Below are 12,420 nucleotides of genomic sequence, written 5' to 3'. Positions count from 1 at the left end.
CCAAAAAAGACATAAATGCAGCATGAAAGTAATCCATATTACTCCAGTGGTTTAGTCCACTTCATAAGAAGTGGCATAATATGTGTGGGTGAGAAACAGATACATATTTAAGTCCTTTTTTTACTTAATGTTATTGTTTTATTTTCTTTAAAACTGGTGCTTTGAATCCTTACACAATACCCCACAGGACAATGTAAAAGATTCAAGAATAACTTTATTAAACCATACAATTATAAACATTTTTGCTCTACATCCAATTTATGCATTCTACAGGAGGACAACGTATATTTTATTTTATTTTATTGTCCAGTAAAGAGTTTTGCATTGATTCGCACATCTCAACATCAACTAAAACTTAACTGATGTGTCATCACATCTAGATATGTTTTGCAGTAGAAATATGTGTTTTAGCATGTGTGCTTTTGATACTTAAGGGACCCCAGCAACAGTACATATTGATATATACATGTGGCAAACAGTGTGCATTTAAACTTGCAGAAGGCGTAACATGGCTAGCAAACAGCGGAACGGTAAGGCAAATTTGAGGCAGTCTGATAGAGGGGCATTCCTTGATTATATAGAATGGAAAAAAACACATACAAATTTAAAGCCTTTAGTCTCAACACAACCATGCAAAAGTCCAGATTGGTCCAAAGATTTCTCCTGTGAGAAAAAAAAAAAAAAGGTGCAAAATGCAAAACAAGAAACTTAGACAAAAAGAAGCTGCATCCATTGAGGCAGGCAATACAGCTTTCAAAGCCCTGTAAATACACTACAGTGCAATTTGTGCATATTTTGACAAGACACATACATGCATTCCAACGACTGATGTGATTCAAAGGGAATCAGACCACAGCTTAGTTCAATTCAACCACCATCGGGGTATGGAAAAGGGGCATGGAGTAATGATTGCACTTGCCATTTTTCACTAATCTAAGCCATTCTTTTCTTATTGAGGCTGGTATTTGGACAAGGCAAACTGTTCCTATGTCTTCACAAACTGAAACATTCTATACAAGTTATATACATGCAGACATTCCAGAGCTCAATAGAAAAGAGTCTCAGAAGAATCTGCAACACATAACTACACAGGAGTGTCTAAGACCATTAAATTCTCCCTGAGAATTAAATCTTTAGAAAAATATTTCAGTTTGTCACTTTATCTCCTCATGTTTCCCCATAGAGTCTAAAAGCAGCGTTATTTTAATGATAAATAAGGCAACGATATGAACACTAAGATCTTGTAGAATTACATAGGGGGAAAACCCATCGAACTGGTGGGTTTTAGGTCTTGACATGCAATAGCTGTGAGAGCAAATTCTTTTTCTTGTTGATCAAAATGCACATCCTAAACATCTGGATGCCAATCGCAAATTATGCCATCCTCAAATATATATGATATTTATCTACTGCTGCAGAATAGACTCATTAGCAACTATTTTTTTTCACAGTGTCCCAGTCAAAAAGTGATTTCTTTACAACGACTGAAACTTTTTTGCCTGAAAACAGATACATTGTCTTCTTAAAATTAATCACATACAACTACAGAATACAATTATTCCATTCCACTGTAAACCCTCCAATGAAAATTCAAGTCTGAATTAGTTTTACTAAAACAAAGTGCTTAAATATGTCCTTGACTAGAAGGGAGTTTAAATCAGAGCATTATATTAAAATTTGAATTGCTTGCAAACTAATACTGGTAGGAAATATATTTCAAGAATATATCATTTATATGTGACTAAACAATAATTGCCTATATGTAAAACAAATGAAATAGCCAAATTTCTTTCTCTAACTTAAGACTGGACAGTATCTTCTTAGACAACTTGACCCACTGCATTTAAGCTGGTGTTGAATTCTCAAACCTATGAAATATCTAATTTAAACAAAACAAAAAAACTGTTTTAAATTGATCTACAACATGACTTAATACTGAACTGTCACAAAGTAGTTGAATTTAAACCTTAAGCAATCAGTGATGAATACAACTTTTTTCCTAACACTTGATTTGTTGCCAGCCACCAAATGTAGTGTTCTTCATTTTAAGTAGTCTTAATTTTAGTGACCATAGCAATCAAAATGAAATAAATAAACAACATAGAAAATACATTAAAATTGAAATGTCAAAAGGCCCTTAACAATATAATTAGGACCATTTGAAGGATAAGACACATCCGTCTTTAAATGAGATAATTCAAACATTTCCCTGTATTCTCCTTGTTATAACAATGTTTTATACACACTCCAATACACAATCTTCCTTTCAAGATGCGAGACACTGGCATATCAAATAATCTAATAATAAATGTGAGTTCAGACATCAGATGAATAATTATAATAATACATTTTATAAGCAAAATGCTAAATATCTGGGCAATATCTTATACAGTAGTGTCATTGAAACAGGGATTTTGAAGTCCTTTTCTTATTGAACACTGCTGTCCAGTGAAATTTAGTCATCTGCAGAGACCAGGACTAAATCTAAAAATTCCAGTTATCCAAACAGTAACATTTTGCACATACTAAATCAAAATCTAGGAATAAATCAGGCGTCTGGCCCTTCTGTACAGGGATAGTTCACCCAAAAATGAAAATGGTCAATTTTTAATCACCCTTATGTTGCTCCAAGAATTTATTTTTTCCATGAAACACAAAAGGTGATGTTAGGCAGAATGTTGAGGACTGACAGCCTCAGTCACGGTTCACTTTCACTGTATGGGAAAAAGCACCTTCAACATTCTTCAAAATTCTCCATTTGTGTTCCACTGAAAAAAGTAATTAATGCAGGTTTGGAACAACAAGAGGGTGAGTAAATGATGGCAGAATTGTCATCAAAAATCAGTTTAAAATAAAGCAGTCTAAATTCTTTCAAATGACCTCAAGCATGCAAGAGGGTAGTGCTGCAATTTAATTCAGCCCCCATTTTGAAATGCCACACTTTACTCACAGCTAAGATTTTATTTGATGTGTAGAGGTATCAATCTTACTATACTTTTAATGATATCCCTGCTTTTATATACTCCAGTTACTCTACCATTCAGTGATCAAAGTAAACCTCAGGTCTTCACCGTAAGTTCTTTCTTGGATAATGGATGTGACACTTCCACTTGAGTGCAAACCGTCCCTCTTGGACAATCTCTTTCGTCCAAAAGAAAATTTGAGAGGAAAAACTAAAAACCATTAAGGATTTAACAGTCTTCTGACTCCCCTCACCGCGACTGGACACCAAGGGTTATCTTAAGGTTCTCATACACCACATAACTGATGCTGACAGCAGGAATGACCTTCATAAAGTTGGGTGCTAAGCCTCTATAGAGTCCAAAAGCGCCCTCTGTCTGTACAATGTTCCTGAAGAGACCACTCATTGTCATCTGGGGGCCGCCTTCAAGAGAAGCTGCAAACCAATAAATGCATATGACAACCAACCACAGTTTATTTAGTACTAAATGTAATAATTAAATTACATTTTAATTAAACATTCAGAAACTACAGCAGTGAACAGAATCATATACAAAATGATTACTGTAAACTGTACAATGTAAACTAGAAGCTTCGCAATAATTGAATTTGAGGGTTTACCTTGAGCTTGCATGCGTGTCCTCACTAAGGCTAAGGGGTAGCTGGCTAACTGTCCACAAGTACTAGACATTGTACCACAAGCTAGTAGTACAAACACACCTGGATTTGCACTGTCTGTGGCAAACCTCTGCAGCCACGAGTTCTTTAGTGTCTACACAGACAGGAATAAGAGAAACATTTGTTACATTTTGTTTGAGTATAATTAAAAGTTTATTTGGTGGTAAAAACTGAAATCCACTTCACCTTTTAATACAACTAATTTCCATCACTAGACTTAATTGTTTTTTGAGTTCATTTGTTTATTACGTGTATATGTGTGCATGAAGCATATGTAACCTATTAAGCTAACTGTGTAGACCAGAAGCTTACCTCATAGACCGCCAGGTCTATTCCAGCATAAGGGATGATTCCCAGCATATTGGGAATATAACCCTTGTAGAAAGCTACCGGACCCTCCTTTTTAAATATGTTTTTAGCACAGTCCACAATGCCAGAGTACTGACCCGTCCTTCCCAGAGCAAGTCGAGTTTTTAAAACCTTAAAAAACACACAAACAAGAGTTTGTTTAAGCTCCAAGAAACCAATGCTTGGTTTGGTGTCATCAAAACCTGATTAAAAATACTTTCATTTCAGTTAGTTATAAAAAAAACTACAAGTTATTTTTATATATATATATATATATATATATATATATATATATATATATATATATATATATATATATATAAAATGAATTTTATTATATTAAATAGTACAGAATCAAAAAAAATAATAATGATGTAAACTTCAAAGCAGTGCTCAAACTGTAATCAATCAACCAGTTGAAGGCAACAGTGTTTTTGTTCTTACCTCCATGGGGTAGATGCTGCTTTGAGCAATAGCTCCAGCTAGAGACCCAGCAACAAGTCTCTCCAGGATCCCTAACGTCTCCTGATTACTGCCAATTAGCCGCTTAATCTGAAAAACAGAAGGCAAATGAGCTTTAGGGGTCACAAATAAAGTTTTTCCCCAATTAAATGTTTAAAGAATATTAGAGTGTTTCTTAAGAACAACATTCATTGCATCCGATTGATTTGATCACATAAAAATGTCAAACATTGTGGTTTACATAAAATGCTGTGCTATTTTAAAGGTGCACTCAGTAACTTTTTGTTTGTGTCACCTTGGACTTTCAGTGACACCTAGTGGTGTGGATGCAACATAATTCAAAATGATTAGTTTTCAGTTACAGATGCCACTGTAGAAATTCACTAGTCACAATCAGCCATGATTCATTTAATCCAAGAGTGAAAGTGTCCAATAACAAGATGGGCATTAATATTGATTGAGTATTATTCAGCTGGTCATGTGATTAAAAAATGGTAGCCCCTATGAGGGCACCCCAGCCCCATGTAGAATAAAACAGCTTTTATAAGGTTACTGATGCATGTATAAATTAAATTTTGTGTTCGCAAATATCCAGGATGCTACATTGCAAACTTCTATCCTACCTTTACCAAAAGCTTTTCCTTAAACAATAAGCTACCTGCTCATACGCCATGAACTTGATCGCAGTCTCAGGTGCAATCTTCACAACGTTCATACCATTCCCTCGCCATAGCGATCGAATTCCACCCTCACGGATCATTTGGGTAAATCCTCGAGCGATGCCCATGGAGTTGCTGCGTGATGCATGAACCTGGCAACACAAGTCATATGGTTACACATCCTAATTTACTTGTAAATTGTTACTCTCTAAGAAAAAAAAAGAGAGTACAAAACTTTACCTTTTAAGGTACAAGGGCCATCACTGGGATGGTACCCTAAAGGGGACCTTTTTTTGCACCTCTAATTAAAATATAACTCATTTATAAAGACCACTTGTTTACAAGTTTTGGGTACATACAGTAACTGTAACCTACAGACCTATTGTGCACCTATAGAAGTACATTTATATATTTCGTTTATCAGGGAACAAAACTGAACCTCCACAGCACCTTTTTTTCTGACAGTGTACATTTGAACATTTTCAAACACTGTATGTTTGATCCAAACAAAAGGTTCAATGTGATTTTTAGCATTATAAACTCGAGAGAATGGGAAATGAGTATTTCAAAATTCAACAAAATATGAACAAACTAAAAAAAATAAAAATAAAAAAAAAACAATGAAGCAAATGAGCCTCACTAAGTCTATATCTATCTTGCAATGTCAGCTACTGAGGCATTCATTCAAAGAACAAACCATTATGGACCCTAGTGACGGTACACACTGCAGACGCGGTCTCCTTGCTTAGAGCAATCAGAGGTAAAGGAACTTCGCAGAAAGCACACTGTTCACAGTCTGCGCGGACTGTCCCAGGTCTTCTCGAAGAGAGAGTATCACAGAGCAGTCGTAGTGCATATGTGTTGAATGCGTTCAAATTCACGTGCGGTCAAAGGAGTACAGTTTTTAAAGGCAACGCAGTCAGTGGGTCGGATCCATAAAACTCATAAAAACAAAGTAACACTTCAGTTCATGTGTCACCCCTACTGGAGTTTGAACCAAGCCTAGATTATTATGCTATGTATTACATAAAACCAAATTCATGCATCTCAATTAACAAATTCTGTGATGAACTGTTTAAACTAGTGATTAAAAACTCTGAATTATCTGGCACTAACTATATTTTTGAAGCAACTATGCTACAAAACAGCCCCATATAAATATATTTATCCAATTTATTTGACAGTTATCCCCATAAATGTTACTAAAAGGAATAGTTCACCCAAAAATGAAAATCCTGGTATCACTCCTCACCCACATGTTGTTCCTAATCCGTATGAATTTATTTCTTCAGCAAACATAAAAAAGAGATGAGGCTGAATGTTCAGTATCATTCATTATTTCTTTTCTCATTATCTTTTTTTCCATACAATGAAAGTAAAGGGTGACTGAGACAATCATTCTGTCCAACATCTCTTATAGTGTTTGTCGGTATAAAAAAAGTCAAATGGGTTAGGAAAAAACAAGATGATGTGTAAATCCTGACAGAATTAAATTTTTTCAGTAAATTATTCCTTTAATCCAAACGTTACTAAAAGATATAAAATGTTGTTTTCAGAATTTCCTAAACTACATACAGTGAGGGAAAAAAGTATTTGATCCCCTGCTGATTTTGTACATTTGCCCACTGACAAAGAAATTATCAGTCTATAATTTTAATGGTAGGTTAATTTGAACAGTAAGAGACAGAATAACAACAAAAAAATCCAGAAAAAAGCATGTCAAAAATGTTATAAATTGAATTGCATTTTAATGAGGGAAATAAGTATTCAACCCCCTCTCAATCAGAGATTTCTGGTTCCCAGGTGTCTTTTATACAGGTAACGAACTGAGATTAGGAGCACAATCTTAAAGCGAGTGCTCCTAATCTCACTTTATTACCTGTATAAAAGACATTTGTTCACAGAAGCAATCAATCAATCAGATTCCAAACTCTCCACCATGGCCAAGACCAAAGAGCTGTCCAAGGATGTCAAGGACAAGATTGTAGATCTACACAAGGCTGGAATGGGCAACAAGACCATCGCCAAGGAGGTGAGAAGGTGACAACAATTCGCAAATGGAAGAAACACAAAAGAACTGTCAATCTCCCTCGGTCTGGGGCTCTATGCAAGATCTCACTATGTGGAGTTGCAATGATCATGAGAACGGTGAGGAATCAGCCCAGAACTACATGGGAGGATCTTGCAAATGATCTCAAGGCAGCTGGGACCATAGTCACCAAGAAAACAATTGGTAACACTACGCCGTGAAGGACTGAAATCCTGCAGCGCTCACAAGGTCCCCCTGCTCAAGAAAGCACATGTACAGGCCCGTCTGAAGTTTGCCAATGAACATCTGAATGATTCAGAGGAGAACTGGGTGAAAGTGTTGTGGTCAGATGAGACCAAAATCCAGCTCTTTAGCATCAACTCAACTCGCCGTGTTTGGAGGAGGACGAATGCTGCCTATGACCCCAAGAACACCATCCCCACCATCAAACATGGAGGTGGAAACACTATGCTTTGGGGTGTTTTTCTGCTAAGGGGACAGGACAACTTAACCGCATCAAAGGGATGATGGACGGGGCCATGTACCATCAAATCTTGGGTGAGAACCTCCTTCCCTCAGCCAGGGCTTGAAAATGGGTCGTGGATGGGTATTCCAGCATGACAATGGCCCAAAACACACGGCCAAAGCAACAAAGGAGTGGCTCAAGAAGAAGCACAGTGGAAGTCTTGCAGTGGCCTAGCCAGTCTCCAGACCTTAATCCCATAGAAAATCTGTGGAGGGAGCTGACGGTTCGAGTTGCCAAACGTCAGCCTCAAAACCTTAATGACTTGGAGAAGAGCTGCAAAGAGGAGTGGGACAAAATCCCTTCTGAGATGTGTGCAAACCTAGTGGCCAACTACAAGAAACGTCTGACCTCTGTGATTGCCAACAAGGGTTTTGCCACCAAGTACTAAGTCATGTTTTGCAGAGGGGTCAAATAATTATTTCCCTCATTAAAATCCATTTCAATTTATAACATTTTTGACATGCGTTTTTCTGGATTTTTTTGTTGTTATTCTGTCTCTCACTGTTCAAATTAACCTACCATTAAAATTATAGACTGATCATTTGTTTGTCAGTGGGCAAACATACAATATCAGCAGGGGATCAAATACTTTTTTCCCTCACTGTACATATCTTTCAATCATTTCACATGCTCCAAAATACAGGCAGCTTTACAGCTTATACCTGCATGAGAACTTTCAGGCGGTCCAGAGGTGCGGTACAGGTCCGGGACACAGCACCTGCTCCTCCTCCTGCTACCAAATGTCTCCACCACATGCCTGTCTTCTTCTCCTCCACTGTAAACTCATCAGGGACCATCATACTTTCCCCAATATCAAATATCTGTACAGAGGAAATTACATCAAATGTAGTGAGATTACATGGAACATTTTGTCTCATTTCATTTTAGAAACTACCATAATTTGAACCTCAGAGCATAATGATTGGGTAATCAGTCAGCTAGTTTACATATTTATCATCAGTACTATGCTATTGAAAACCAAATTCCTGGCTTTAAGAGTTCTGTGTTGCTGTCAGCAGGCAGAATCGCTCACTGAGCCCTGAAATTACATTAAACATCTGTCTCACCATTACCAGAAGAAATACAGTAATAAACAGTATAGCTTTCAAATTACACACTGAATTTATGCTCCTGCAATGCAAGTTTGAGTTATCTGCTGACCTGGGTACAGGTGCTAGCTTAATCCATGACGTTTAAGCTTGTAGACTATATCTACCTCTCAAGGTCCTGTGGGACCATGTCAAAAGGCCAAGTCATTGATGTCAAAACCTGTTGATCTGTTTAACAGGATCACACTGGATCACAGTGACCCCCTTTGTCCCATTCAGAAGTATTTCAAGTGCAAGGAGGAAAATTCAACTTGGGCGTAGTGGTACTGAATGACAAATGTGCATGTGTGCACTTCCACCATTTAGGAGGAAGTACATCTCCAATGATATACCAGTAAAGGCAATTTACACCAAATGAAGAGACGTTTACTTATTACAAGACTATAAGAAAGTGACATAACCTGCTACAAGGAGCAATGAGAGTCAAATGGCCCCAAAAAACAAAGCTGAACACATTGAACTTTAATGTTGGAAACCACGTGGCAATACATTGTGTTTTGTTTTACCGTGGAGTGCTTCCAGTAGAGGATGATTTCGGGAATGTTTTCAGCAGGATGGAGCAGGTGATAGTCTCTCCATTCATTCCAGTCAATCGTCATTGTACCGTTTTTATCCATACTGTTCAGACAAACAGAGACCAACACTAAATCAAATTTCTATTTATTTGCTGGCAACTTTTGTTTCTGGGTAGAGACTTCCTATTTTGAAATTTTATGAGACCAGCTTACCATTTCTGAAACCCATTTCTGAAGAAATAGAATTTCAGAACATTTGAATTTTCAGAGTTTTAGAACAATAATTATGTACACTCAAGCAGCTACAAAAATGTAATTATTCACATGCAAAAATATGCCAGATCAAAGCTTTACAAGAGTGCCAGAATTTTCCTATTTCAGAATCAGAATTCTCATACTTCTATTTCCTTCTTTTAGAAAAGGTATTTTCTGGTGTGCAATTGACCATCACTGATCCAAAAAATAAAAAAATAAATTAAATGATCTATCAATCATGAACTTATCTTATATTTTACAAGCATCAACAAATTAGAATAAATACAAATTACCTCAATAATTCAAGGTTGAAATTTCACAGACAAATGAACGGCACAAAGAAGACCACTACTTACTACATTATAGGGGCCCCAAAATGGCCCCTCCTTATTCTGATAAGATGAGCAGACAAAGTGGGTGGGATCACAAGAAGGAGAGAGTGATAAAGAAAGACCAGAGAGTGAAATAGTACAACCAAATAAGACATTTACACACACAGTTACAAGCATGCATAGATTACTGTTTGTACACATGCTGCTTGACATTTCTTTTAGGGAGGTCTTTTAACTCTTTTGACTTCAAATAGGCACGTTAAGAAAATAAGGACCTAAAAACACATTGTATTGAATAATACATATGAGATGTATTGAGAGAAGGAGAGATGTCATAAAACAAGTCACCTCTTGAGGATCTTTTCAGCCTGTTCTTCAGATATATGAACCCCTAGGTCTCTTAGTGACTGCATGATCTCCTGTGAGTCTATGTGGCCTGAAGATATAGAAAAAAATGCAGTGACAAATAGTGTAAAACTACTAATATCAGCAATTTTTCTATTTCACTTTATTATCGTGAAATCTAAACACATTCCAGATCAGCATCTCAAAACACAGGATGGATGTGCCATCGTTAATTATGTGATAATTCAGTAACAATCATAAAACTGCAAAAGGGTCACTGACTCACTGCATTACAATCTATTACAAGTACAGATGGAGCATTCTACATGCCTGTTTCAGGTGATTCTCGTAAAACCTGTCAGTTAAATGTCCTGTTTCTATTTTACTCCAAAATCAAAAGAATGAAGTAAGGGTGATTATAATTTTTACATTGTGACAATATTAATGACAGTTACACACATTTACACTACAGATTTTTACACTACCGTATTTTGTCTTGTTTTCCAGTAAAATTATCTAAATATTCTTTAAAAAAAATTGGACATGTCTAATCTTCATGACTTCTGAGAATTGTATTATATTGCTGTTGTTACCAGGTTCCCTAAGAGTGTGTGCTGCTCTTTTCTCATTTCTTTTGCCCCAGTCACAGAAATGGACAAGCTATCATTTATTCTCCTTTTAGCAGATTGTCTGTTTACAAGTCTGTTTAAAAGCTACTATTGGTTCAAGTTACTACAAGGTAGTTCCCTTATGAATTGTATAATGATCAAGTTGTTTAAAATGTACCTATTTCATAGCACGGTAATGTACATATTAATTTGTTTAGTGTGTAACCATATATTTATTATAACTGCTAAAAAAAAATGTGTTTATAGTGTTATTGTGTGCAGTGCTCAGACGTAGTTTTAGAAGGTTTTACTTGCATTATCAACTGAGGTTGTGCTACATAATGTAAAATAATAAAGTCTTACCATTTAACTCATATCAGCCATATCAAGAGTTGCTACACCACTAAAACAGGTAAGTGTAGAAAAATACAAACATTAATAGTAGATAAAAAACTTAAATAATCATATTAAAATATACTGGTAACTGATGGTGGTTAAGGAGAGTCCCATTACGCAAAGGGTTTTGTGTTCTTCTGCAAATTGCTTGCGATTTTAAGTTTCAACCACAGATGTCGCTAGAGAGCAAGTTCCATTGTGCAGCTTTCATAAAAAATCTGACAAAATTCAGTTAACTTTGTTTAAAAAAAAATAATCCTAATGGTGTAAGAAAAATAAACTTGTTTTAACTTTGAATAAGGTTTATTTGTCTTACCCCACTGACAATAATTATTGTTTCTGTATCGCAATGTGCTTCTCTGTCTTAAGTCACACCCCACATCCTTGTTTGTTTCATTAGCAACACCTGCCCTTTATTAACTCACTTGATTTCTCTCCCTATTTTAGTTTCCTGGTGTGTGCTGTCAGGTGCCTGTTCGTCTTGTTCTCTAGTCTGTCTTTTATAGTGTTTTTATTGATCCTGGGAAGGGTTGGACCAGCTGTGCGCAAGTTCTCTCTCTAAGGGCATAGTAACTACTAGTTAGTTTGTAACTAAGTCAGTGCTTAATTTGGTTGCACCACCTGTTTTTATGGCAAGACTTAACTAATAGGTCGTGAGCTCTCCGTAAAGTAATGCGTACTCGCATAATATGACGTTTACCCATATTTATCCAAAAAGCAGCCTTCAAATGTGTAAATACACACACAAAAAAAGATTGTCATTATCATATTCTCATTCCCACTAAGCAGGGCTCCAGACTGCACCTAAAATAATTTATTGCGACTTTAATTTCAAATCTAGTCGCCATTGGCGACAGTCGGGTTGTGTGCGTTTCATCAGATATCATCTTGTGAGTAACTGAATACATCTTTAGAGCGCACACTAACAGTGTGTCTCGCGCTACTTTTCACCCGTTCGGTTTCTGAAGAGCTCGCTGAACCACACGCAGCAACAAACCCAGCGCGAGAGAGTAGTGACCAAATGATTCTTTTGAACCGGATCTTTTTTAATTAATCACCACAAAAGAACTGAGGGTTTAACCCTCTGGGGTCGACGGACGTGCCGGTGCGTCCTGCTGGATTTTTTTCATCATTACAGCGGAAACAACATAAAATTCTCCGTCATTTTGGGGCATACAGATAAGTGAAAGACATCAT

At 36.5% G+C, this 12,420-nt stretch overlaps 1 protein-coding gene across 3 annotated transcripts in view; it reads right to left on the bottom strand.

Annotated features, from left to right (window-relative positions):
- Nucleotides 1–227: 227 nt before the first annotated feature.
- The window catches only part of LOC127643089 (calcium-binding mitochondrial carrier protein SCaMC-2-B-like), a 30,809-nt gene continuing 18,616 nt past the window's right edge, over nt 228–12,420 (bottom strand). For 2 of the 3 annotated variants that reach the window (XM_052125651.1, XM_052125653.1), the window contains exons 3-11: nt 10,223–10,310; nt 9,899–9,934; nt 9,279–9,390; nt 8,326–8,484; nt 5,108–5,260; nt 4,432–4,539; nt 3,952–4,119; nt 3,583–3,733; nt 228–3,397 (exon numbers count right to left, since the gene is read on the bottom strand). In XM_052125651.1, coding sequence (XP_051981611.1) covers nt 3,213–3,397; nt 3,583–3,733; nt 3,952–4,119; nt 4,432–4,539; nt 5,108–5,260; nt 8,326–8,484; nt 9,279–9,390; nt 9,899–9,934; nt 10,223–10,310 — 1,160 coding nt within the window. In that variant the 3' untranslated portion in view covers nt 228–3,212. The remainder of the gene's footprint in view (nt 3,398–3,582; nt 3,734–3,951; nt 4,120–4,431; nt 4,540–5,107; nt 5,261–8,325; nt 8,485–9,278; nt 9,391–9,898; nt 9,935–10,222; nt 10,311–12,420) is intronic. The other variant, XM_052125652.1, reaches the window with a different exon arrangement.

This window comes from Xyrauchen texanus, chromosome 4, assembly GCF_025860055.1.
Source record: "Xyrauchen texanus isolate HMW12.3.18 chromosome 4, RBS_HiC_50CHRs, whole genome shotgun sequence".
Lineage (NCBI taxonomy): Eukaryota > Metazoa > Chordata > Actinopteri > Cypriniformes > Catostomidae > Xyrauchen > Xyrauchen texanus.
The sequence above is the reverse complement of the archived record's forward strand: the minus strand, read 5'-3'. Positions and strand labels throughout refer to the sequence as shown.